We start from the raw sequence: 26,032 nt of genomic DNA, 5'->3' as shown, positions 1-26,032 counted from the left end.
TTTTTTTTTTTTAATTTATTTTTAAAAGAATTTAGGAATTAAGCTGAGTGCAGAGCACCGGCCGTGGGAGACAAGGGTGGTTGTTGTTGTGGGTGCTCTGAGCCATGCTGGGGACAGGGAGATGCTCATGATGTAGGTGGTCCTGTGGTGGGGATGGTGTAGTCAGGGTTCCCAAACTGCTGTAAGGTACCACTGCTGGGGTGGGAAAACACAGGTAGAAATGCAGCTCCCTGCCCTGTTTGTCCCCAAGGGACGAGTGTTGGACAGGGATGTCCCCAGCTTCTCTGTGTCCATCCACTAAGAGGCTCTGAGTGCTGGAGGCTGGGCCACGGGAGGGGATACTCCCCCTGCCAGGGACTTCCTGCATTGAGATACCTTTGGTTTAGAAGCATCTCACAGTAGGTTGGAAAGAGCCCAAAGCCACCCCCAACCACATATGGTTTTGGTACCAGCCTGTGCCTCGGTCAGAGCTACCAGCAGTGTGCTGGACCCACCACTGTGCAGAAAACAAGATGAAAATTACTTTGTCCATAGAGGCAGGCAGTAAAAATGGATGAGCACAGGTGGAGAAACATTTACTTTCTGCCCCTCTGCTTTTCTTTTGCACCTAGGTGTGGGACTGCAGTGTCACACTTGTCTTCCCATGCACACTGCTCTTTAGTTTCTTCCCCATCTAGCTGCTCCATGGTCTAAAGGGAAAGTGGAGAAAAAGCTCCACGTTTTGCTTTCAGGTGAACTTGGAAAAAAATACTGGTGGTAAGAAGCAGAAGAGAAGCCAAGGGCAGGAAGGACAAATGCATCCTGCAGCCCTCTGGACCCCTTCACAGCTTTGGACCCGGCTTTAGTCTGAGCCATGCCCACCTGAAAGGTGTTCCAGACCTCCTCCATTTCTCCAGGGGATTTGGGGCCACTTTTCTGACACAGCTCCATCCTGATGCCTCCATGGGAGCCTTCTCCATGTTCATGCTTGAGTCTATCCCTTTCCTCCTACAACAGTGTTCATACCTGGCCAGATTACATGTCTTGTATCTCTTATATAGCAAAGGTGGCTATGACAAATTATATGCAGCATTTCCAACATATTTTTCTGTTTGGGGCAGAGAAGCCTAGCAGATCTCTTCTTCCCCAAGGTTCAACACAACCCTAGACCATGGTGGGTCTTGTAAAAGTCCTTCTGCCCTTCTTGGGGCTCTCAAGAAAGCTCCAATGCTGCAGTGTTGAGGCTTTTTCACTCCCATTCTTTGAGAGCTCTCCTCTCAAGCTGTCTGAAGACAGAATAGGTTTGTGTTCCTTCCTTGAATTTGTCATGGTTTTGTTTCAGAAAATGGTAGTAGCTGAAACCACACAACCATCCCTGCTTGTAGCTTCCACCATTTATAGGGGCTCTTGAAAGCATGTCCACACTAAGCACCGTGGTGCCCCCTTTTTCTGCACTGATGTCCAGGTGCTGTTTGGTGCGCCTCTGCCTGGGAGGGCTTGTGATGGTGGATGTCTCTTCTACCTGTCCAAGTTGTTCCCTGTGAACCCTTGGCCTCCACAGGGTTGTGTCTGTCATGAACTCTCTTTTGTCCAGCAGAATCATCTTGTCAGAACTCATTTAACTGAATATCTTATAAATTTAACCTGGTATTTATGGGGTTTGCGGTGGAGGTTTTGCTGTAGGGCCGTGCAGTCTTTTGTCACACTCAGCTCGCTCCCAGCTCTAGCCTAACAAGGTTGCCCACAGGCTCACCTGAAAGAGATGTCTGCAAATACTTTTCTCTCTCCCCCCATCCCAAAGTGAGATCAGCTGTGCCTGAGTCATTTCTGACCATCGTTTGTCTGATATGCTCTTAAACTCTCCAGTACTGGAGCGATGTGCTGCAGCCACAGGTAGCACAAACCAGGCAGAGTGAGTCAGCCCCTGGAGAAGCTGTGCTGGCTCTTAGCAAAGGAGAGGTCAGCAAAGTGGGATGTGGAGGCTCTGCCAAATCCCTTGGCACACTTGGGAGCAGTGTGGTCTGGCTACGATCTCTTTCATTTTCATAGAGTGGTGTTTTTACTTGAGAACTCATTTCAATCCCTTGTTTTAGATAGGTTTGCCATTGGTTTGGTTTTATTTACAGTGATTACATGTTGACTCGCTGTCGGTTTGCTCAGCAGCATCTAATTTTGCTCGTGAAGGTGAGCTCATCTTTGAACTTTATTGGCAATGGCAGCAAGGCTTTGTGTGTTCTGTGTATTGTGGGTACCATGCTGAGATCCATGTCTCCCTGGTACATCTTGTACCCAACGCGTCTGGTCCCTAAATCTTCATCAGTTTTTCAAAAAATAAGATCTTCTTGATCGTGAGTAGCAGATACATTTAATCAGCTGCTTTTTTTGTGCTACACTTCAGCTGTTTTAAACAAGTCTGACTGGTACTGTTTGTGCGTTCGCAGCCTGTCTTCCTGCTTTGATATGCATTGTTCATTAGCTGCTTTTTAGCTCTCACTCTGTTTCCCAGGTAGGATGAAGTTTTCAGCAATCCAACCCACCCTGCCTCATCTTTGCTCATCAAACCGAATTCCTGCAGTTACTCTGTGGTATGACTCGACCAAAAGCCAAATCAGCTCTTCCTACCTTTAGTTAATAAACTGTTACCTGCCCGCATTTGTACTTCTTCATCTTGGCCCTTACATCCATCATGACATGACCTGTGCTTTTCCCATCCTCACATGCTCTTCTTGCCTAGGTGCCCTTTTCAGACACCCTGATGAGATTGAAGGTGGTCTCCATTTAAAGGATCTTTTTCAATATGCCCTTTCAACTTATAATGGGCTTCACCCTGGCATGGGGAGGTTTTAGGCCAGTTTAAGGCAATTTGGCGAATGCGCCTGGCTGGGCGCTCATATCCTCTTCTAGCCGTTGGCAAAGCAGGAGCTACCCTGACCCCTCCCACTGAGGGCAGGTTACCCCTTTCTCCACTTGGCAGCCTTGCAGGCATTTTTTTTTCCAGTGTGGGTCCTGCATTAGTGCAGCAGCCCATGCCCCTCTCCCCCGCCTCCCCTCACCATAGTGCTTTACTTCTGCACAGTTACCCCCTCCCTGGCCAAACACCTGCTCCTCCTGTCCCATCCCCATGCACCATCCTCTCCCCGCCCCACAGAGGATCCAGGGACATGCTGAAGTGACAAGGACAGCACTTTTCCTGCTTAAAGGCTTTTTTTTTTTTTAGTTTATATCTTTTTTTTTTTACCTCTTTTTCTATCTTTTTTTTTCCTCCTCTGCCTCTCTCTATCCCCTGCTGTGTGCCTCGGCTTTGCGAGCTTGAAGGACAGCCAGATAAAAAGCTCCTCTTTCTTTCAGATCCTTTCACCAAACCACCCATCCGCCTCCTCCTCCCGCCCCATTCTCCTCGCAGATTTACAGGCAGCCCAGGGAGAAAGTGCCGGCATTAGCATTTTTAATAAAGAGCTGCTTGGAAGGGATGGCAGGGGGTGGGGATGTGGGAAGGGGAGAGGCATCGGCAGCTGAAGCCCGATCAAAGCTGTTGCAGAGCAAAGCTAAGTAGGGGAGGAGCCAGGATGGGCATTGCTAGCAGAAGTCAGCAGCTCAGTGCTCGTGTCACATCTGCTCTTTGCTCACCCCATGTCAGAGTCTTCACGGGTCCCCACCTTGGTCATTATGGGGAGTGGGTCCTGGGGCTGCAGAAGGGGTGCAGGAACTGCAGGGAAGCTTCTGTTCCGTTCAGCCTGGGCTTGAACTTCAGAGCCACTAGTGAAGGGATGTCTTTGTCCACATCCACATCACGCTCTCCCAGCACGCACTTGGAGCTGGTGCTTTGGTGCCATGATGGAGTTTGGCATGGCCGTTCTCATGCCACTCACTAGTTGGAAACCCTCAGGAGTACAAAGGGTGAGCAAACCAGACGTGAAGTCACCTATTTCAGTGTGTAACACCCAACCACCTTCTCCTCCAATGGCATTTCAGCTACGTTCCCATGCAGTGACCTCTGCAAAGACTCTCCAAGCTCCCTGCCAGCTCCCTTCAAACCAGCCACTCCAGGTTAACTCACTACGGCTGCATCCTACAGGCACCAGGCTTTGATTCCTTATCCCACCCATCTTGTCTAGAAGAGCTTTGCAGGGAGCGAGGACCAGCAAGGACCTGGAAGTCAGTCTGGCCTTTTCCCCTTGGGGCTGCAATTCAAGCATGGCTGAGGTCCCGTTGAGGTGAGTCCGAGCATCACCAGCAACACCAGATCTGGAGGACTTAGCAGGTATTTCAGGAGCTTCCAGTCAAGCCCAGATCTGGAGCAAAGTGTGGCTGATGGTCCAGCTGGAAAAGCAAAGAGGACTGAAGATCATTCTGGAGATGCACTGGCGGTGCCTTGGCTACGGGAACTTGTTGACTGAGTGTGAGGCGTTTGCTGGTTCTCAGCTGCCCTGGTGATCCCCTGTTTTGTTGTTTCAGATGCTTACCTGAGTGCCAAGGCTTGCAGGGAGCTGAGAGCTGTAATTTCTGGCCCATTTAATCCAACCTGATTGGGCACAGAGCTGCTTCTCATCAGTCCTGCATTCCTTCGTGAGCTCTGAAGACCATGCCATCAAAATACCTGCCAAGAACAACAAAAACTGGAGCAGTGAGGTGCTTCCAGTGATCACAGAAAGTGGGACAGGAGAAACACTTCCATGCAGAGGAGGAGCGGAAAGAGGGGGTGAAACAATGGCAGAAGCACAGGGGGCAAAAGGCAGCAATGGAGGAGTTGAGGTGTTCCTGGGGGAGAAGATCGTGCCCTGTCCTCTGCAGCAGAGGGCACAAGTCAGCAAGGCTGCAGAGGTGGAAATGTTAGTGCTGAGCTCCTGGAGAGCTTCCTCAGAGATGAGGAAGGCTAGCAGCCTCTTGTTGAGCTGGAGGTCTTGTATGGAGACTATCTCAGGGCTTACCTACAGAAGGTACCACGTCCTCACAGACTCAGTGGTCGGAATCTCCCGCTCCCAGGCGACCGGACGGGAAAATGGCACTGTGTCCCAGCGGGGAAGTGCGGCAGCAATCTCTAATCCACTATCAGGGTCTGGGGTTTTTTTTTGTTGTGGATTTTATTTTTTTTTGTCCTTGCTGAAATAACTTCAGATTAGAAATTAAAGGGCTTGGGCAGGAGAGCTGTAACTGCCTCCAGAGAAAATCCCCTGGCTTCTTGGCAGCACCTGATACTCTCACCCTGAATTTTAACAGCAGCGATGCAATGGGATGGAAAAATCTCTTCCTCTCCCCAGCTCTGAGCTGTCTTGTAAAGGTGGTTTGGAGCTGTAAGGTTTGGGAGCGGGGTTCTTGTTGCCTGATTCAAAGCCTGCCACAGTTGGGTCTCTGTGCTGCTGGGGACGCGTGCCCCAAGGTGTCGTGGCTGAGTCTCACTGAAGGGCACCGATCACCCAGTCATGGTTCCACATCACCCCCTGCTATCTAGGGCAGCAGGGATGGAGGAGATGGGGACATCAGCTATTGAGCCTCCTGCTTGGCTCCAAGCTTCTCGTCCAGGCCCCTTTGCAGAGTCCCATAGGAGCTGAGGCTTCCTCAGCTTCCCTTCTGAAACTATGAAACTCAAGGATAATAAGGCAGGTGGTGAAGCTGCTGCCTCAGACCTGACGAGCTCCCTTGAGACTGGAGTGCATTATATCTCAAAGGATATGATACACCACCAACCCATTGGCAGGTGGGGTCTGGAGTGAGGATATGGTGTTGTAGGAGCCACAAAATTAAGATCTTCTATGTGGGGCTATATTATCCCCTTGTCCTGGCTTGCTTTGAGCCATCTCATGGCAGGACCTCTCTGCCCATGAGCTGGGGGCTAAGCAGGGAAAGTGTTTTGGGTGGTGGGTGACCACAGGAGCACAATGCCGGTGTGATGTTCTGAGTTTCTCTTCCAGGCCTTGGCCATACACCATCTTCCAGCGTGGCTTTGACTTGGTGCTGGGTGAGCAGCCATCTGACAAGATTTTTCGGTAAGTGGGAAAGGCAACCTGGCCAGCACATTTTGGGGCACCAAAATATGACACAGGGCACACAGACAGGCTGGTGCCCCAGCTGGCAGGGCTGAGCATGGCTGTCCTGTGCCACCTCCTGGGGACATGTGAGCATGGCTGGGAAGGTCCTGCTACAGCTGCCATATGGGATGCTGGATGCTTAGCAGCAAGCTTTTCCTCCTCTCCATTCATGATGAGAGTGGGGTTTAGACAATGAAGGAGGATTTCTACTGAAAAGGAAAGTGCCTTTTTTTTTTTTTTAGTACCTAAATTACATGTGTTTTCGGGGTGTCATTTGGGTGTATTTGGAGGAGTCACCCCACTTTACCCTGTCGCTCTGCCTTTGCTTGTGGTGGCATCCCTGCAGGGCAGGGAGGAGGTTCAAGGGCTTGGTTTTGGGTAGAGGCAGCCCTCCAGGCTCAGCATGTCCCTCCATGCCAGCCTTCGCTGTTCTCCCTGGCAGGTTCACCTACACGCTGGGGGAAGGCATGTGGCTTCCGCTGAGCAAGAGCTTTGTCATCCCACCAGCCGAGCTGGCCATCAACCCCTCGGCCAAGTGCAAGACCGACATGACAGTGATGGAGGACGCGGTGGAGGTCAGGTAGGTGCAATGGCAGAGCAAGGGCGTTTAGGAGGCATTTCAACAAAGAAACCGATGGTGTGTCCCTGGAGCCAGAGGACCAACCCAAGGCACGTGGGGGCTGATGAGAGTTGGAACCCTACCCCACATTTTTCAGGTGGAGATTAGTATGTCCATTACCCTGCCCCTCTTTAGTGCCTGCAAAGCTGAGCCTTTGGAGGTAACTCTCTTCATCTCAGTAGCTCCTGCATCCCTCGAAAAGCTTGGCTGCCGTTCAGTTCTCTGCCAGCCCAAGGGAAACCTGAGCTCCAGAAAAACCCACGCACCAGCTGCAGTCACGCACGTTCCCAACATCTCAGCGGAGCAGTGACACTCCTCCTCCTCCTCACAGGGAAGAGCTGATGACCTCCTCCTCCTTCGACAGCCTGGAGGTCCTCCTTGACTCCTTCGGCCCCGTCCGTGACTGCTCCCGGGACAATGGTGGCTGCAGCAAGAACTTCCGCTGCATTTCAGACCGCAAGCTGGACTCCACGGGCTGTGTGGTGCGTCTTCCCCGGGCACCTGCACCTCCTCTGGCGGGAGCAAGGAGGGGGAGGTCAGAGGGGGAAAGGCTGCACTCTTCCTCCCTGCCCATCACCTCAGGATGGCTATTTTGGGGTTGGGTTTGCAGCGGGAAGAGAAGTTTTGGGACTGGCATCTCCTCCGTCCCTGCCCTTGCTGCACACTCGCACGAGGGAGTGAGAGCCCATCTGCTTGCTGGCTCTCCAGGAGGTGCCACACCACCCACACATGTCCCCCGTCACTCCTGCAGCTGCTTTGCTGTGCAGGGAAAGTGAGTGCCCCAGAATGAAGGGGCTTGTAGGGCTGGGGTGTCTTGCCACCAGAGCTAGACATTGGGGTGAGGAGGCTGTGAGCCTGGTGGGTTTGGAATGGGCAGCATTGCTTTGGTGGTCACCAGAGCTGAGTGCCAGTAAGCGGGGTTGATACCAGTATATTACCTGGGTGGAGGGTGGCTTGGGGGTTACCACCCAAGGGGCAGAGGGGGGAGGAGGAGTATCTGCAGCTGTGCACAACGTTGCCACTGTCTGTCCCACAGCCCCTGAGCATCACTCCAGCTGCAGTTGCCCGTGCAGAGCAGTGCTGGAGCTCTTCCTTCTATTTCACCCCTGGGGACAGGTTTCGTCCCAGGGGGCTTCACCTCTTGTATCCTCCCCACCAGTGCCCGACAGGACTGAGCCCCATGAAGGACGGCACGGGCTGCTACGACCGTCATGTTGGTGTGGACTGCTCAGATGGCTTCAACGGGGGCTGTGAGCAGCTGTGCCTGCAGCAGATGGTCCCCCTGCCTGAGGAGCCCCTGCTCTACAACATCCTCATGTTCTGTGGGTGAGCTCCCCACCACTGCCTGGACACCCCTGAGGCGCTGCTGTGTCTTGCTGCTGCTACCCTGAGCTCATAGGACTGGGTGACATGGGAGGGAGGTCTCTTCATTCCTGATGTTCCTGCTGGGGTGTCCTGGTGGCCCTCATCCCCACCAGTGGGGGCTGCAGCTGATGGTGGACCCTGTGCTGGTTTCCCAGGTGCATCGAGGACTACAAGCTGGGCACGGATGGGCGGTCGTGCCAGCTCATCTCGGAGTCATGCCCCGAGGTGGGGGACTGTGGCGAGCCCCGCGAGCTGCCCATGAACCAGACGCTCTTTGGGGAGCTCTTCTATGGCTACAACAACCACTCCAAGGAGGTGGCAGCAGGGCAAGTGCTCAAAGGGACTTTCAGGTGAGCAGGGGACATGGGGAGGTGACCCTGGCAGGGTCAGGCCATGCCAAGAAGAAGGTATGGGAAGCAGTCTGGGGCTGGACATTGGCAGACTGCCTGGTCCAAGATTTACAGGGTGTGGAGAGGCTGGCAAGGACGGTTCATCTGAAGCTTTCCATCAAGAATAGACAACTTTGTAGCCCACGCCCAAAAGGCTTGGTTGGGTCAGCTTTGGCATGGGTCACCAGCTGATGGGGTTGAGCCCAAGCAGTTCCCTGTCCTCCAGCCCTGCCCTCCTCTCTGCAATTATCTTTCAGACAGAACAACTTTGCCCGGGGCCTGGAGCAGCAGCTGCCAGACGGGCTGGTGGTGGCCACAGTACCCTTGGAGAACCAGTGCCAAGAGGAGCTCTCCGACCCCATGCCCGACCCCGAGTTCCTCACTGGTGAGTGAGTCCAGCTGGACCCAAGTTTCTCCCAGTGGGGCAGGTGCTGGCATGCCTGGCTTCGGTACCTACCCCTCCCAGGGGCTATAGCTGCCACAGGAGATGTCTAGTCTGGCTTCAGCATTCCATATCTACCTGCAGCAGCAGCAGTAAGAGCAAGGCATCAAAAATGCAGGAGAGGGAGGGGCTGTAAATTAATTCTATGAAATAATAAGTCAGACATCCATAGGATATTTGAGATATTTGCAAAAAAAAGGATTTTATGGGGTTTTATTGAAGGGAAAAAATTTCCTGAATACCTTTCATTTGGCTTCCAAATGCGTTTAAAACCTGTTGCAACCAAACCACACTGTCCTGCCAGAGCATTGTGGGCCATAAGCATCAGCCTAGACAACCTTTAAGGATTTACCTTTCTTCCACCAAGTTGCCAGCACCCCTAAATAGCCTTTGTTTCCTTGGTGCTTGTTGCTGTTGGCTGAAATGGCCAAGGACACTGGGTAGTTACTAAATGAGGGATGCGAGTAGTAAGGTGTTTTGGAAAGTGTCTGCAGGATGCTCTCATATGAGACCTTGTGCATTCGCTTTGTTTGATAGAGCTCCCATATGGGTTTTGGGTAGCACTCGTGGGCTGCACCCATGGTCCAACGAGTGCTGGTTGCCCTAGTGGGATGCCTGGCAATGTAGGTGTGTGTGTAAGCGGATGCAGGCAGGGAGTTCTCTGTTACCCCAAGAGAGCTGTGTTGGTGGGTCACCACTGCAGCCATGGGAGTGCTCAGCATTGCCTGGAGGTGCTGGAGGATACCTGCCTCCTGATGGGGCTCTGCTGCCCTTGGCATGGTTACATGGACGTAAGGAAGGCAGCAGGGCATCAACATCGTGGCAGGGTCGCTGGGACCAGGACTCCACTGGCAATTATAGCAGGGAGACAGAAGCCAGTAAGTCATCCTGTTTATTTTCCACTGCTCTGCTGGGTCTTCGTGGTTGGTTAAGGCAAAGGAAAAATAAAGGAGAAGAAGTGAAATCTTCTCTGCTTGTCAATAAGCAGGTCTGGATATTGCTGTGAATACACGAGAGGCAGAGCTGCTGAGTAAGGAAGGGCTGGTTTTGCATAAACACTGTGCAGGGAAGAGCAAAGGCTTTGAAGCTGTTGGCAGCAGGCAGCACCGAAGGGAGAGGCACTGGAAGGCAAAGGATCTCATCCTGATCCTCCACCTTCATTTCATGTTGTGGAGCAGGGGGGATGCCCGCTGCTACCCTCCTGAGCTCCTGCTGGCTGGCTGTTCAGCAGCAGAGGTTGCTGAGCAGAGGTGTGCTGTGCTGGCTGTATGGTGGTGGAGCTGCAAGGGAGGAGGTGGCTGTGTCCCAGCACCCTGCTGTGGCACACCAAGGAATGCTCTGGTCACCAAAATCAGAGCCATGACCACGCTTCAATTGAATTCCACTGGAGAGAGCCAAGTGGAGGCCATGATTATGATGAGAGGACTGGAATGTCTTTTGAACGAGGAAAGGCTGAGAGACCTGCGGCTGTTTAGCCTGGAGAAGAACAGACTGAGTGGGGATCTGCTCAATGCTGATCAATATCTAAAGGCTAGGAGTCAAGAGGATGGGGTTGCACTATTTTCAGTAGCACTCATCGTTAGGACAAGGGTCAATGGGGACAAACTGGAACACAGGAAGTTCCACCTGAACAGGAGGAAAAAAATTCTCTCCTGTGAGGGTGCCAGAGCCCTGGACCAGGCTGCCAAGGGAGGTTGTGGAGTCTTCTTCTCGGGAGAGATTCACAATGTGCCTGGATGTGATCCTGGGCAACCTGCTCTGGGTGACCCTGCTTTAGCAGAGGGGTTGGACTAGGTGATCTTCAGAGGTCACTTCCAACCCGCACCGTTCTGTGATTCTGTGACTTTCTGGGGCTTTGTCTCAGCTCAGTGGCCTCTCTGCCCCTCTGCTCATAGAAACTGAGCTGCTATGTGTCTTGGCTTGTGGCTTGGGTAGGACAAAGTGTCTGCCCAACACTGTTCCCCATGAATTTCTGGTTCTTGTAATGCACAGTTAAATGACTGGAGAACAGGAAGTCTCTGCCTGAAGAGGGAGAAGCCCCAGGTCCCACTCAGGCATGGCATGAGGGGCTGCAGCCACCCCCACGGCGAAGCTTCTCTGGGCAGTGGCGCTGAGCCCCGTGTCCTTTCTCTGGCAGGAATGGTGAACTTCAGCGAGGTGTCTGGGTACCCCCTCTTGCAGCACTGGAAGGTGCAGTCCGTGATGTACCACGTCCGTCTCAACCAGCTGACCATCTCCCAGTGTAAGCCTGGAGGGCTGGGGGGAAGAAGGGAAAAAGGGATGGTGAGAGAACACACAGCTTTCTTCTGGCAGGTGATAGGTTCAGAGGTTGGTTGCCCATTGCAAGTGTGTAGGGAGGTGGCACTTGGGGTCCTCTAGGATCAGAGCGTCTCTTCCCGTCTCCTCCCCAGCCTTCAGCAATGCACTTCACTCTCTGGATGGGGCCACCTCCCGTGGAGATTTTGTGGCACTGCTGGACCAGTTTGGCAACCACTACATACAGGAGGCAGTGTATGGCTTCGAGGAGTCCTGCTCCATCTGGTATCCCAACAGGCAGGTCCAGCGACAGCTCTGGCTGGAGTACGAGGACATTAGCAAAGGTAAGAACCCTGCTTGTCCCCTGGAAGTGTCCCCATGGCCACCTCATGAGAGCAGGAAACTGGGTTTTCTTTTGGCATAGCAGGGAAAGTGCCCAGCCTGTGTCAGGGCTGTGTCCCATCTCATCCTCCTATTTACAGCCTGCTCTCACACCCTTTGAAGCTGGCTGGAGGACTCCCGTGGACTGCAGCAAGTGTTAGTCTGGGCCAGCAAGGAAGATAAATACTCACATCCCCAGGGAGATGAAAGACGAATGCACTAATCCCACGAAGCCGTCCTGCCTGATTCTGGACTTAACTGTTATTTGTCTTTAATCCTGTTCCTTCCCTCCTTTTGTCTCCCCCATATCTGCTCTCTTCCACTTGCATCCTGCGGCCAGACTTTTCTCCTTCTCGTGTGTTTCCCCCTCCTGGGCTGTCAGTGCTGCGCTTTCAGTGTCTGGAAGGCAGCTGTGAGCTGGGTGGCTCACCGTGGTGCAGAGGGCATCACGCTGCCGCACCCCCTCCAGAGCTCACTGCAGCAAGGTGGGGTGGATCCCCCATGGAAGGGCTTTTGCAGGCAGGCGATGGCTGGGCTGGACACGAGCTCTCCAAAAGCAGAGGCAGCCCAGTGCCAGCCTGCTGCCAGCTGTCACCACCACCACAGCATCCATGTCAATACAGGCTGGGGGACGAAGGGATTGAGAGCAGCCCTGTGGAGAAGGACTTGGGGTTGCTCGTGGATGAAAAGCTGGGCATGACCTAGTAAAGTGCACTTGCTGACCAGAAGTCAGTTGCGTCCTGGTCTGCATCAAAAGAAAAGCAGCATGGACAGCAGGTTGAGGGAGGTCAAGGGAGGTGATTCTGCTCCTCTGCTCTGGTGGGACCCCACCTGCAGTGCTGGGTCCAGCTCTGGAGTCCTCAACACAGGAGAGACAGGGACCTGTTGGAAGGTAGTAACACGTGCCTGGGTGAAGAAGTTCAATAGAAAGCCACAAAAATGATCAGAGGGCTGAAACTCCTCTGCTATGAGGACAAGCTGAGAGAGTTGGGGTTATTCAGCCTGGAGAAGAGAAGGCCCTGGGGAGACCTTTCTTTGGCCTTTCAGTACTTAAAGGGGAGCTATAGGAAAGATGGCGACAGTCTCTTTAGCAGGGCCTGTTGTGATAGGACAAGGGACCATGGTTTTAAACTAGAAGAGGGATGATTTAGACTTGAAAGTAGGAAAACATATTTTATGCTGAGGGTAGTGAGACAGTGGCCTAGGTTTCCCAGAGAGGTGGTAGATCCCCCATCCCTGGAAACATTGCAGGTGAGGTTGGATGAGGCTCTGAGCAACCTGCTCTATTTGCAGATGTCCCTGCTCAGTGTAGAGGGGTTGGACAAGATGACCTTGAAAGGTCTTTTCCAACCCAAACCATTCTGATTCTATGATCTCCTGTGCTGGCCCTTGCAAAGCTGCCTGCAGGCATTTTGCTGCCTGTGCTGGGGAAGTTGGGTGGCCCCACCCAGGCTTGGGCAGCAAGCAAGAGCCAGCTCCCAAGCCTGGACACGGAGGATGCTGAGAGGAGCTGATGCTTTTAAGGTGGCCTTGGCTCGCTGTCCCCTGCCCAGGAGCTCCTGGGTGCAGGCAGTTTGGCCTTGGAGCTCGCAGGCCCCACGACCACTGCAACACTTCCATCACAAAGCTTTGTAACTCCCAGTATTGGCACCAGCCTGTGGTGCTGCTCTTGCTGTGCCCTGGCTGTGGAGACATTTGTTTTCTCTCCAGGGCTCTCATGTGGGAAAGACTGCTTTCTGAGCCCGAGTCTGGATGCTGTGGCTCAGACCTCCTGCAGCCTGAACTTCTTCCCAAGCCCACCTGCGAGAGTACAGCCCTATTGCTGTTCTGCTGTGAGCTGCCTCCAGATGTAGCATCTTTTGATTGCAAGTGCTTTCTTTTCTCCTGCAATTTCCTGCTCTTTGATTTTCCTGCTTGGAGGCTTTTCAGGTCTGGCAGTCTCTTTCCACCCACAATATCACATTTCGGTTTCACTCTGGCACCTGCCACTTTCCCTCCTTTGCTCTTTGTTTGCAAACGTCAGGAGCTGGATATCGATTGAGAAATTGCAAGAGACAAATCATTCCCTGGCTCCTCTGCTTCTCCTCAGCGCCTGCTAAGCTGCATTCACAGCCAGCCCAAAGCGATCCATTTCCAGCTCGCTGGGGGAGCGGAGCAATGCTCTTGGATCCTGGGTTTTATTTAACAGCCTTGTTTTCTTTGCGGGAGTCTCGAGGATAGGCCCATTCTCAGCAAACCATTGCAATAGGAAGATCTTCCTATTGAGCTGTGGACGTGCTCTTGGGTGACTCCCTGCAGCAGCCAACCCCTTCCAAGCCACTGCCAGCAATGCCCTGAGCCTGCCCCTGGGACGAGGCTTTGCCTGGGCACCCTTCAGCTTCCCCCAACCCCACTGACCTGGCTTAACTGTCATCATTGTGGTGGGGGAATGGAGTTAAAGCCAGTTGGTAGCTGGTCACAAGTAATGCCCCCAGGGCTCAGGAACTTTTCAGACAACACTGAGTTGGGCAGAAATGTTGATCTCCTTGATGGTTGTGAGGCTCTAAACAGGTATCTGAACAGGCTGGAGCAGTGGGATGAAGCCAGTGGGATGAGGTTCAACAAGGCCAGGTGTCAGGTCCTGCACTTGGGTCACAACAACCCCCTGCAATGCTCCAGGCTGGGGGAAGAGTGGCTGGAAACTGCCCTGAGGACAAGGACTTTGAAGTTTTGGTCAATAGCTAATGAGCCAGCATGTGCCCAGTTGGCCAAGAAGGCGAACAGCATCCTGGCTTGTATCAGCACTAGTGTGGCCAGCAGGACTAGGGCAGGGATTGTCTCTCTGGACTCAGCACCGGTGAGGCTGGGCTTTCAATTCTGGGTTCAGGTTTGGGCCTCTCACTCCAAGAAGGACATTGAGGTGCGGGAGAGTGTCCAAAGCAGGGCAACAAAGCTGGTGAAGAGTCTGAAGAATGAGTTTTGTGAGGAGTAGCTGAGGGATCTGTTTTTTCTTAGCCTGGAGAAAAGGAGGCTCAGGGGAGACCTTCTTGCTATTGACAACTCTCTGACAGGAGGCTGGAGCAAGGTGGAGGTTGGTCTCTTCTCCCAAGAAGTAAGTGATAGAATGAGAGGAAACAGCCTCAAGTTGTGCCAGGGGATGTTTAGGTTGGATATTAGGAAAATCTCTTCCCTGAAAGGGTTGTTAAGCCCTGGGATAGGCTGCACAGGGCAGTGGCTGAGTCCTCATCCCTGGAGGGCCTGAAAGCTGTGTAGATGTGCTGTTCATGTGAGGGACATGGTTTAGTGGTGCCCTGGCAGTGCTGGGTTAACATTTTGACTCAATCATCTTAAAGGTCTTTTCCAACCTGAATTATTCTGTTTTTGTGATTCTATCAGTGGTCCCTCTGGGCCTCGCTTTCTTTGGTGCGGAGCCAGGGACATCCTTTGGTAGGGCTTTCAGGTGAAAAGCACCATTTCCCTGCACAGCAAGGCTTGCAGTGGCAGGGTGATGCTCGCCAGGGCACAGCACCGATGGGCAGATCCTACCTTCTTGACTGCTCTGCCAGGACTTTTCCCCTTGTGTCAAAATACTTCCTGCTATGGATGTGCTGGGGAAAAGGCCACCAAGTTCGGGGTCTTGCTCACTGCCCTGTGTGGTGGGGACAGAGAGGCACCCAGTGTCAGGCACCTTTGTGCAGAACTGGGAAAAGTGTAGCCCATGGTGATATTTTCCTGCTGCAGATCTTTTTTTGAAGTCAGCTGGGTTGCAGGGTGACCTGAGGGTTGTCAGGGTAGGACTTGCAGATATTCCCCTGTGTGCATGGGGCAGAGGGTAAATGAGCCTTCAGCCTTGTTACAGTCCAGCTGAGGGCCTGTGGTCCCAAAGAACCATCTCACCGCTTTGTTTTGTTCCATGATGGTGCTTTGTAAGCTAAGCCCATGGGGACAGACCCTATTTCCTTACCTAGCTGCAACTTTTACCGCCTTATCATGCCCCATGACAGTGTGAAGAGACAAGAGGAGCCAGGCTTTAGCCAGCTCCTGAGAGGGAACTGCTCCCCATCCCTGGGTGTCTTTAAGGCCAGGCTGGATGAGGCTCTGGGCAGCCTGATCTAGTGTGAGGTGTCCCTGCTCAGGCAGAGGGGTTGGAACTGGGTGATCCTTGTGGTCCCTTACAACCCTGACAGGTTCTGATCTGTTCTGTCAGAGGACTTTAGAGCCCGAATGGCTCAATGGTTGGACTTGATCTTAAAGGTCTCTACCAACCTAAAGGATTCTATGATTCTATGATCAACCTTCCCCTGTGTGGGGACAGAGTGCAGGAGGAGTGGAGGGGCTGGTGGGGGACTTGGTGGCTTTGTAGCCATCTTGAGAGATTTCTGGCCATCGTAAGGCACTGGCAAGTCTTCACTGCTCATTCTGATCTCTTTGGTGCTGCAGGCTGAAGACATTTTTGTGGGGAAGTCCAGTCAGCATCGTTCCTGTGCATCCTGGCCTGACACTCATCCTCTCTGGTCTTCAGCATGCTCTGTCCCATCAGCTTCGATTGAGATCCTTAGAAACTGAGGAAGTCAAGAGAAAAAATCAGCAGTTGGGCCAGAAAGGCTTTTGCAGCGAGGTGTTTTGGCTGGGGGCTTTGGCAGGGCGTCAGGTTGGCCCAGGCAGGTCCTTCGTGAGTTTCCAGCCACATGAAGGAGGCTCCCTCTCGTGGGGACCTGCTGCAAGGGTGGTCTGTCCCAGTGCCGGGCGAAGGGCTGGGGAAACTGGGGCGTGGGGAAATGGAAGGGCCGGGGCTAGCAGATGCCAAGGTGGACTTTTCCGTCTCGATTCCTCCTCTGAAGAGCAGTGAGCATCTCATCCCTCCGGAGCAAACTGGGAGCTCTTTCAGGGTAGCGGGGGCTTTCTGGGCAGCGCTGCCTCTCTCGTGGGTGGGAGGTGGCACTCCGGCCCCCTCGCACTGCCTTGTTAATGCCTCGGAGCACACCCCGGTGCCCCTCTTTTCCCCCTTGCCCAGGCAACTCCCCCTCGGATGAGTCAGAGGAGCGGGAGCGGGACCCCAAGGTGCTGACCTTCCCCGAGTACATCGCCAGCCTCTCCGAGTCGGGCAGCAAGCGCGTGGCCGCGGGCGTGCGGATGGAATGCCAGAGCCGGGGGCGCTGCCCTTCCTCCTGCCCGCTCTGCCACGCCGCCTCCAGCCCCGACCTGCCGCCCGAGCCCATCCTGCTGGAGGTCACCAAAGCGGCCCCCATCTACGAGCTCGTCACCAACAACCAGACCCAGCGGGTGAGGAGCCACTGGCAGAGTCACGTGCTGAACCCAGTGGTGGACGGACCAGCGCTGACTCGAGCGGTGGTGGGCTGGGAGCTCACCTGCCCGGTGCTCACTCCTTTCCCTCTCTCCAGCTCTTGCAGGAGGCCACCATGAGCTCGCTGTGGTGCTCGGGCAGCGGGGACGTCATCGAGGACTGGTGCCGCTGTGACTCGAGCGCCTTTGGGGCTGATGGGCTGCCCACCTGCGCCCCTCTCCCGCACCCCGTGTAGGTCTCCACACCTGCCCAGTCTGACCTCTTGCTGTGATGTGTCTGGGAGCAGGTGGCGATGGCCAGTGGTGTGGTGGCAGGAGGTGGTGGGGCTGGGATGGCGTTACGGGATAGATTTGCAAGCAGATATGGGACTTGGAAATCAGACAGAGGGTGTAGACATGCAGTGTCTTTTCTAAATTTGGCTGAGGACTGAGGAGATGGTTTTGGACCCACTCTGGTAGAGAAAGCCCAGGGAATGAGATCTTTGGACCAACATGCCCAGAGCAGGAGGGGTAGGAAAGGGTGAATCTCTCCCATAGGCTAATGGCTTTGAAGCCCTTCTGCTGTGAGAGAGTAATGCTACCTATGGAGTACCTTACAGAAACCAGCTCATTTCTGGTGCAGACCACACTCCAACACACAACAGAGTGAGTGGCACCAACAAAAAACCTCATGCTGCCTTTTGCAGCAGCCATGGGGCTGACTGAAGAGGTTGTCCTCAGCATCTTTCCCATAGTGTGTGCCTCAGCCTGGTGGTTTTATTGCTTTCTTGAGGCACAGAGGAGCAGCAAGGCAGTGATAGATACGGGTGAGCATAGGTGGGTGGTGAGGATGGCTGGCAGATCTTGCCCTCCTGAGATGCTGACCAGCTGGCATTGCCCCCCAGCCTGCGGCTCTCCACCATTCATGAGCCCAGCAGCACACTGGTAGTGCTGGAGTGGGGCCACTCAGAGCCCCCCATCGGGGTGCAGATCGTCGACTACCTCCTCCGTCAAGAGAAGGTCACTGACAGAACGGACCACTCCAAGGTGGAGACAGGTGAGTGGGGACCCCACTGGTTCTCTCTGGAGGGGGTGGGATGGGGATGCTGGAGGAGGACCTCTGTCTCCCTCTTTGCAAGGGGGTGCTGCAACTCAGCCAGTATCCTGGGAAAGAGAAAGCAGCCTCTCTACTGTCCACCATACTGCAGAAGTGACAGCTCCAAGCCATGGTGAAGAGCCCTGCTGGAAAAGTAATGGGGCCAGCTCTGCACCAACCTCATGCATGAGCCTTGGTCCCCTTTGGCACCAGGCTGTGTCATAGCAGGCACAGACCCCAGAAGCTCTCTGCCACCTCAGGGACACTTGTGTCATCACCCATGGCTGGTCCTCCCCTCTCCCCCTAGAGACGGTGCTGAGCTTTGTGGATGACATCATCTCCGGCGCCAAGTCACCCTGCGCCATGCCAGCCCAAGTGCCTGACAGACTCTCCTCCACCATCTCCCTCATCATTCGCTGCCTGGAGCCTGACACCACTTACATGTGAGTCATCTCCCCGTGAGTCATCTCTCATGGTGCCATGCCCATGGCAGCACCATCACCCTGACTCTGGCGCTTCTGCCTGATGCCGCCTGTGTTGCATGAGGTCTTGGGAGTCCAGAGCTTCACCTTTTTCCTTCTCGGCCAGGTTCACGCTCTGGGGAGTCGATAACACAGGAAGACGCTCCAGGTCCAGTGACGTGACGGTCAAGACCCCTTGTCCTGTGGTGGATGATGTGAAAGCTCAAGGTGAGATGGAAGTTGCCGCTGGACTGGGACGCTTGGGACCAGTAACAGGGAGTTTCCACTTCGATGTCCCCACAAATGTCTTGTGTCCTGGCTGTGACATCTTCACTAGTGGCGGTCCAGGTGGACCACTGCCACGTGGTGATGAGGGTTGGCATGGAGCAGGAGGCACACATCCTCTCTGCAGACAAACACGGAGGCTCTGTGCTGGTGGAGGGGTGAGAGGGTGCCTGGAGGGAAAGGTGTTTGGGGCATATCAAAACAGTCAAGGAGATTTGTCTGTCCTGACCAGAAAACAACTGGTAGTGTAGGTGATGGCTGTGCTCAAGAATCCCCAATCATGTGCCTTCTTATAAATAAATGGTGTTTCACTTACAGTACCCAATGACACCACCCATTTCTTTTCCTAATTGGATGAAACTATGGGAACCTAACCTGGACTGAGTCTGTGGAATGCCATCTACTCTGTTGCTCCTCCATAGGGACTTTGTCTTGATAGAACATAAATCGTAACTTGGGGGGAAAGTCTTGTCTCTGGTCTTGATTTCACCAGAGCTGAGCTTTAGCCTGGTGGGCTTTGTTCATGCCTTTCCCTGCACCCCACTGAATACCCCCTGTCCTTCTGCCCAGAAATAGCAGACAAGATCTACAACCTCTTCAACGGCTACACCAGTGGCAAGGAGCAGCAAACAGCCTACAACACTCTGCTGGACCTGGGTTCCCCCAGCCTGCACCGAGTCCTTTACCACTACAACCAGCACTATGAGAGCTTTGGGGAGTTCACGTGGCGCTGTGAAGATGAGCTGGGGCCCAGGTAGGCTTGGGAGCTGGGTTGGCTCAGCAGGCGGGTGTGCCCACCAACAGGCTTATCCTTCACAGCTGTTGGTCACCAGGAGGGTGGCTCTCTGGCAAATCTCATGAATTTGCTCGATGACAGACTCACAGTGGGGTTCCTTTTCTGCTGGATGCTGTGCATATGTTTGGGGTCCAGCCATCTCTCCTAAAGCACCATAAACACAGGACAAGATAGAAGGCAATAGACCATTGCGAACCTACCATCCTTCTCCATCCTACCAGCTCTGTACTGTCTCTGGAGTTGCCTAGTCCATTCATGCCATGAAGGGTGGGAAGGGGATGGGATTCTCTTTCTCCCTCAGTAGCTGCTGTCACCAGCAAAAAGGCAGAAGGTCTTGGAAAAATAATGCTCTTGGAGGAATTCCTTTGGAATTCCCTTAGAGAAGGACCCCAAGCTTTGATGGAGGGAAAAAGGTGCAAGGAGGTGGTTATACCTTCAGACCTGCTGAAGAGGGTGCCACAAAAGAGCCTGGTTGTAGAAGCTGCTGGATGAAGGGCGTGTAAACACACATACATATGCTGGGCCATGGCAAGGTCAGACTTGGCTTTCTACCTTTTCCTGGGCTTTGGCTTGGGTTGAATGCATCTCTGTGTGTTGAACTCATTGTCACGTGGTCCAAAGCAGGCTGTGGATTGTCTTAATTGCACATGTGATCCCTCCCTTTTGATACATGTCTGTGGTCGTGTGGGGTGATCTCAGGGAAATGAGTGGTTTTGGTGCCCAGGCAGTGCTGAGCTGCCACAGCAGGCTTTGAAGGAGATTGCCCTGAGGTCTTCCTGGCTGAGACTGACCCTTCATGCCTGAGTGAGTATTGTGTCCTCTCCCTGGGCTTCTCCAGATCACTGCAGCCTGTCCAGCTGCCTGGGGATAGGGTGCCTTGTGCCCTGGTCTTGCGGAAGCAGCCAGATGTTCCCTTGATTCCATGTCCTTCAACATCTGCTTTTGTCTGCGTGTTTTCCCAATAACGTGGGTATTTCCAGTCAGTTTAGCTGGCTGGGCTGGGACTTTGTGTGGGCTGTGGTGGTGTTTCATAGCGTTTGGCCTCCAAAGAACCAGAGCTTTGACCCCATCTGGAAATCAAGCTTACTTCAAATTTACGTTAGCAACATGAAGGGCAGCTATGAAATACAGTCTCCACCTTACTCCTGTCCCACACCTCCTCATGCTGGTCTCACCACTAGCTGTCTTCCAGCCCTGTTTCTCCAGCTGATCACTTGTGGATTTCTAGCCTTTCCTCCAAACCACTGCTAGGCAGTTGGAAAGACTCAGCAAAAAGCTGGTGGCTGTCTTGCATTTAGTACCTCTTAGGCACGTCTTCTATTTCAGCTTTGATGGGAAACCTCCAAGAGCTCCCATGCTCCCTGGGACAGAGCAGGGGACTCTCCTCTCTCTCCTTTCCCCACTTACGCTTTAAGAACTGTGAGCTGTTTGAGGCAGAACCTCAAAGCTCAGTAGCAACATCCCAGTGTGTGGAGTCTATTAAAGCTGAGGTTCCCATCAACAACTCTGCCCAGGCTTGCCTCGTGCCCATGACACTGGGTGGAATCAGCAGGCTTGGACTTAAATCTCACCTTTGCCTTCAGCCCAGCCGCAGTGATGCCTCTCTGTCTCCGTTTCCAGCCCTGGTTTGCACAGACTTCTGACATCTGTTGTGATGGTTTTCATGGAGAGTACATAAAATTGCTTACGTGACAGACTGGAGTCATCACACAGCCGCTGCCATTGCTGAGGCTGAGCTTTGCCGTCACTGCTTGCTGCCTCAGTGAGGAGACCAAGGACCAGCCAGAACATGGGCTGGAAGCTGCCTCCTTGAGGACCACAAGGCAAAGGTGCATTGGCATGGAGCGTACCAAAATGCCACTGAATTGTCCAAATGTTGCAGTTTGCTACGTGACTCTATGAGCCAGAGGGTTAATTCCACCCTCTGGAAGTGCTGGAGCGCTTAGGATGGGATGACGCAAGTTGCTGATGAAGTGTTTGCAGCTCACACTACTTGGAAAGAGACATTTAGGCAGCTGCAATGGGTTCTGGTGATGACAAATCTTGGAAAGCAGACCTCCTGTTTGATCGTCTGCGAGGGCGAAGCATCCAGAATGGTGGTGACAGGACAAATCACTTGCAGATGATATTATTTAGCCAGCAGACACAGTGTTTGTTTGACTGTTGCTGATGCTCCTTTGAAGTCCTGGATGTGGACCCATGTGACTGACTCTGCCATGTCCCTCCTCCTCCACGAGGCCATACCGCCTTTCCTGGCTCTGCTGGCTTGGGGCATTCTCACCTCCCTTCTAGGTGGTGCTGGCTGCTGGACCAAAGGAAGCTGGGGTGTGTGCAGACAGGTACCTTGTCTGGGGTTACAGAAACGAGTATCAACCCAAGAAAAGCTGCAGAAAGCCCTGGCCTTTGAGTGAGGAGAAGAAATAAGGGCAAGTGTAGAGTCTTGCATCTGGGGAGGAATAACCTCATGCACCAGTACAGGTGAGGGGCTAACCTGCCAGAAGGCATGTGTATGGAGAATTACCTGGGAGTCCTGGTGGACAAGTTCACCATGAGCCAGAAATGTGATCTCATGGCCAAGAAAGCCAAAGGTACCCTGGGGTGCGTGAAGAACAGTGTGGCTAGTAGGTCAAGGGAGGTTCTCCTCCCCCTCCACTCTGCCCTAATGAAGCTACATCTGGAGTATTGTGTCCAGTTCTGGGCTCTCCAGTTCAAGAGAGTCAAGGAACTACTGGAGAAATTCCAGCAGAGGCTATGAAGATGATGAGAGGACAGAAGCACCTCTGTGACAAGGAAAGACTGATAGACCTGTAGCTCTTTGGCCTGGAGAAGACTGAGAGGGGATCTTATCAATGCTTATCAATAGCTAAAGGGCAAGTGTCAAGAAGATGGGACCAGACTCTTTTCAGTGGTGCCCAATGATAGGACAAGGTGTAATGGGGACAAACACAGGAAGTTCCATCTGACCAGGAGAAAAAAATTCTTTCCTGTGTGGTGCCAGAGCCCTGGAACAGGCTGCCCAGAGTGGTTGTGGAGTCTCCTTCTCTGGAGAGGTTCAAAATGTGCCTGGATGAGATCCTGGGCAACCTGCTGTAGATGACCCTGCTTTAGCAGGAGGGTTGGACTAGATGAACCATAGAGGTCAACCACCACCTTCCAACCCCCATGATTCTGTGAAATGGAGGGAAATGTAAGTCATTTTCTAGCAAGTAATAAGTGAAAGTAGGATAGGATGAAAAGCCTAGTGAAGTCTGGTGGTGTCTGTGGGCTTTGAGACAAAATTCTGTGAGATCATATTCAACACTCCTGTTATGGTACCTGTGATGCTGGAGAAAGAGAGGCAGTTACTGTAGAACTATGCCTAGATGTGGAGACCGTGACAAGGGAGAGGTCATCTACCTTCTCACAGCTGAAAGACCTAGCAAAGCTTGGGTGGCTATCTCCAGAGTCAGCACCATGTTAAGCACCGTCACCTCGCTGCTGTGGTGTGAAGATGTGAACCAGCCAACTCTCAGAATGTGAACCCTGGGGCTGCAGATGTCACATAGCTGCAGAGCTGGAAAGCCTCTCAGTGTCTCCGGACTGGCCTCTTGAGCTAAAGCCGCCTTTGTGATGGACCTCTTGAGTGTCTTCCCCTCCACGAAAGTCAAGGTTGACTCTGACTGGGCCTGAGGTAAATTAATTGCTCTCTAAGCATCTCTCCTGTGGTGCACCTGGCCTGGAGGAAGGTGTGAAGGAGCTGTGGATGTTCCTTCATGGTTAATACACTGTCAAACCAGCCACAACACAGCCATGTGCTCCACACACAGCACCTTCCTATCCAAGAAATAATGTGGGAAAGAGGTTCCCCCCACCCTCCCCAGCATCATGATTTGTGCCTCCACTGCCTGTTCTGTGCTGAGCAAATGCTGAGTTAAGGATACCATGGGGATGTATCTTCTCTTCTGTGTCTATACTAACCCACCAGCTGACCTTGAAGCTGGTTAGGAAACCTGTCCCCCCTCTTGAGACACTTAAACTTTTGTCTGGGTTTCTAGCCACGTGTGATACCTTCAAGATACTTCCTTTGAATCCATTACCTCCACATTTGCCAGATTCCCTGGAGATCACCCAAAGTGCTAGACAAGTTTAAAATTAACATCACGTGTTTTAACTTAACAGACTCTTTTTCATGATAGAAGCATTAGCAGCACAATTTTAAGATTTAAAATGTGAAAAGAAGAGAACACAATTTAGATCATATTTGGCCAAGATCCTCTGTGCTCTTTGAATATCTCATCCAACGTGAGGGGTTGGTCATTTAGCATTTTTCGCTGCAAGCCCACACCAAGGCTATGTTGCTCTGGGAGCACTGCATGTCTGTCTTCTGCTGAAGATGGATTCTGCTTGGACCTTTTCTCCTTCTGTCACCTGACCTTCTCTCTGGCTTGCTTGGCTGGGTGGTGGCTCTTGAAGCACTGCTGCTGCGACCTGCCTTTCCTTGTTTTGCTCCCTGCAACCAGAAGATGCAAAATGCTCATGTGAAGAACTGAGGAGCTCCACCACAACCCCTGCTCTGCCGGAGCTTTGCGGATCAAACATGTTGTATAGTGCAGTATGCTCCTCCTAGTTTGCACATTGTCCTTGGGAGACATGTTTCCTAAACTATTACTGAATGCTACAAGTCATGTACCAGAAGAGTCGTTCATCTTGCAATATTGCATCTTAGGAGGATCCTAATTTTTATCTCACCTTCAGCTTTCCATACAGACGCCCACAAGCCAAGCATGATATTTTGAATGTTTTGGATTTTTTCCCCTAAATCTTTGACGCTCAATGATGTCCTGGCACACTGACTGCCAATACTGGGCATTTCTTTTCCATCACATTCCTTTCAGCCACATGATGGCAAGGGAGCAATGCTCCCAGCATGCCCACCTTTTCCCTGCTCTTCCTGACACAGCACTGGAGGTGTCCTACACCGGGCTGCCTGTGACTAGCATGGTTCCCAAACATGCAACACATGCACTTCATGGAGAGGACACAGGTGGTGATGCTGCCCCGGCCTGGCCACACATGTCATGCCCAACACCTTGTTAACATTCTCCCCACTGCTTGCAGTGCTACTGGCTTCCACTTTCCCACCTGGTTATAGCTGAGGTCCAGTAGCTGTGGCAGCAACTGGTGGTGTTATTTGAATTATTGATGGTGTCTGTTCCAAGGAGTGTTTCACAGCTACACCTGTGACTGTCCTCTCACTATACCCTCAGCAAACCTGGCCTTGTTATGGGGACAGTACAGGGTGGAAGAAGAAGGGGAGAAGGGGCAGAGAAGCGTAAGGTGAGTTCCCAGACCCGTGCAGCATGTCCAGCCCCACTGCATTGGCATGGACACCTCTGACTGAGGTAGGGGCTGTTCTCGTGCTCTCATAGGCTTGCAGTGCTGCCATGGGGCTGCGGTGTCCCCCCGTCTTTCCTCATCCTGGCAGTGTCAGGCTCTGCTCAGCTGCTTTCCACACTGCCCAGCTCTTGTGTTACCTCTTCTCCCTTCAGCAGCTCTCACGGCGTCCTTAACTGTCTTTGCTTTTATCTCCTCATACACTCCTGCCCTTCCCACCCTCCCCTCATGGTGTACCCATCACCATCGCTGTCCCTCCTCCCTGGCATCTCCCCCTGCCCGCCCTCGCTGCAGGAAGGCCGGCCTCATCCTCTCGCAGCTGGGGGACCTCAGCAGCTGGTGCAACGGCCTCCTGCAGGAGCCCAAGATCAGCCTCCAGCGCTCGTCCCTCAAGTACCTCGCCTGCCGCTACAGCGAGATCAAGCCCTATGGGCTCGACTGGTCGGAGCTCAGCCGGGACCTCAAGAAGACGTGCGAGGAGCAGACACTGAGTGTCCTTTACAATGACTACGGTGACAAGGACTACTGAGGGTTGTGGGCGCCCACTCTCACACTGGCCTTCCCATGGGCGTTTGTGAGGGGTTTATACACAGACCCAGAGGGGGGGGGAGGGTGTCGCTGATGTCTCTGGAGACAAAAATTTGGACCAGGGAGTGAAAATGACTGACTCAGTATTAGTTTCTTCTTCTACTTGGCAAAAAGCCTTTCTAGTTAGAAGTCTTGTGGGACCCAGTTTTCTTGGTTTTGTTTTATTCATTTTGCCAAGAGGTTCCTCAGCATCAGCAGAGAGGGTAGGTTGGGAGGGCAGAGCCCTCTTCTCCTGCCCCACCCCTGCCCTGCCTGTGGGGATCATTCCCCAGGATGGGGGACACCAGTGACACAGTCAGGATAGGAGAGCAGGTGATGCAAGGCTTGGAAAATGGAGGCAGGACATGCAGGTCAGACTGGGATGCTAATGGTGATGACTAAGCAAAACATCCATGAGGGTTGGGATAATTCGTTTTTTTTGCAATTGCAAAGCATGAGGTCTGGATGAGGCCTGGCCAAGCAATGATGTCATTGGAGGACAGGGCTGGTGTGGTGTCACCAACTGGTATGAGGAGAGAGCGCCATTGGTGAGCCCATCTCCTCAGGTTCTTCTGTCTTGGTCAAAGCCCACATCTGCTCCAAGATGCAGAGCCCTCCAGAGCCAAGGCAGTTTGGGATCAGGGCCAGTGATCAACTGGACATTGTGAGCTTCTTTCTTGTGGGACCACATTCCTAGGAAGTCAACTTAAAAATCTTTTTTTTTTTTTAACCCAC

At 53.0% G+C, this 26,032-nt stretch overlaps 1 protein-coding gene across 1 annotated transcript; it reads left to right on the top strand.

The window, feature by feature from the left end:
* Positions 1-5,888: 5,888 nt before the first annotated feature.
* Positions 5,889-25,259, top strand: ASTN1 (astrotactin 1; the record flags this gene model as incomplete). The annotated part of the gene is made up of 15 exons (XM_008939472.1): positions 5,889-5,963; positions 6,448-6,585; positions 6,956-7,106; positions 7,784-7,950; positions 8,145-8,339; positions 8,636-8,763; positions 10,958-11,062; positions 11,232-11,420; positions 16,451-16,719; positions 16,839-16,972; positions 17,625-17,776; positions 18,123-18,258; positions 18,404-18,504; positions 19,132-19,315; positions 25,025-25,259. Coding segments are annotated over 15 exons (2,359 nt in total), but the record flags the coding sequence as incomplete, so codon positions are not given.
* Between the last annotated feature and the right edge of the window lie 773 nt (positions 25,260-26,032).

This window comes from Merops nubicus, unplaced genomic scaffold (assembly GCF_000691845.1).
Source record: "Merops nubicus isolate BGI_N331 unplaced genomic scaffold, ASM69184v1 scaffold1044, whole genome shotgun sequence".
In the NCBI taxonomy this organism is placed as follows: Eukaryota; Metazoa; Chordata; class Aves; order Coraciiformes; family Meropidae; genus Merops; species Merops nubicus.
The sequence above is the reverse complement of the archived record's forward strand: the minus strand, read 5'-3'. Positions and strand labels throughout refer to the sequence as shown.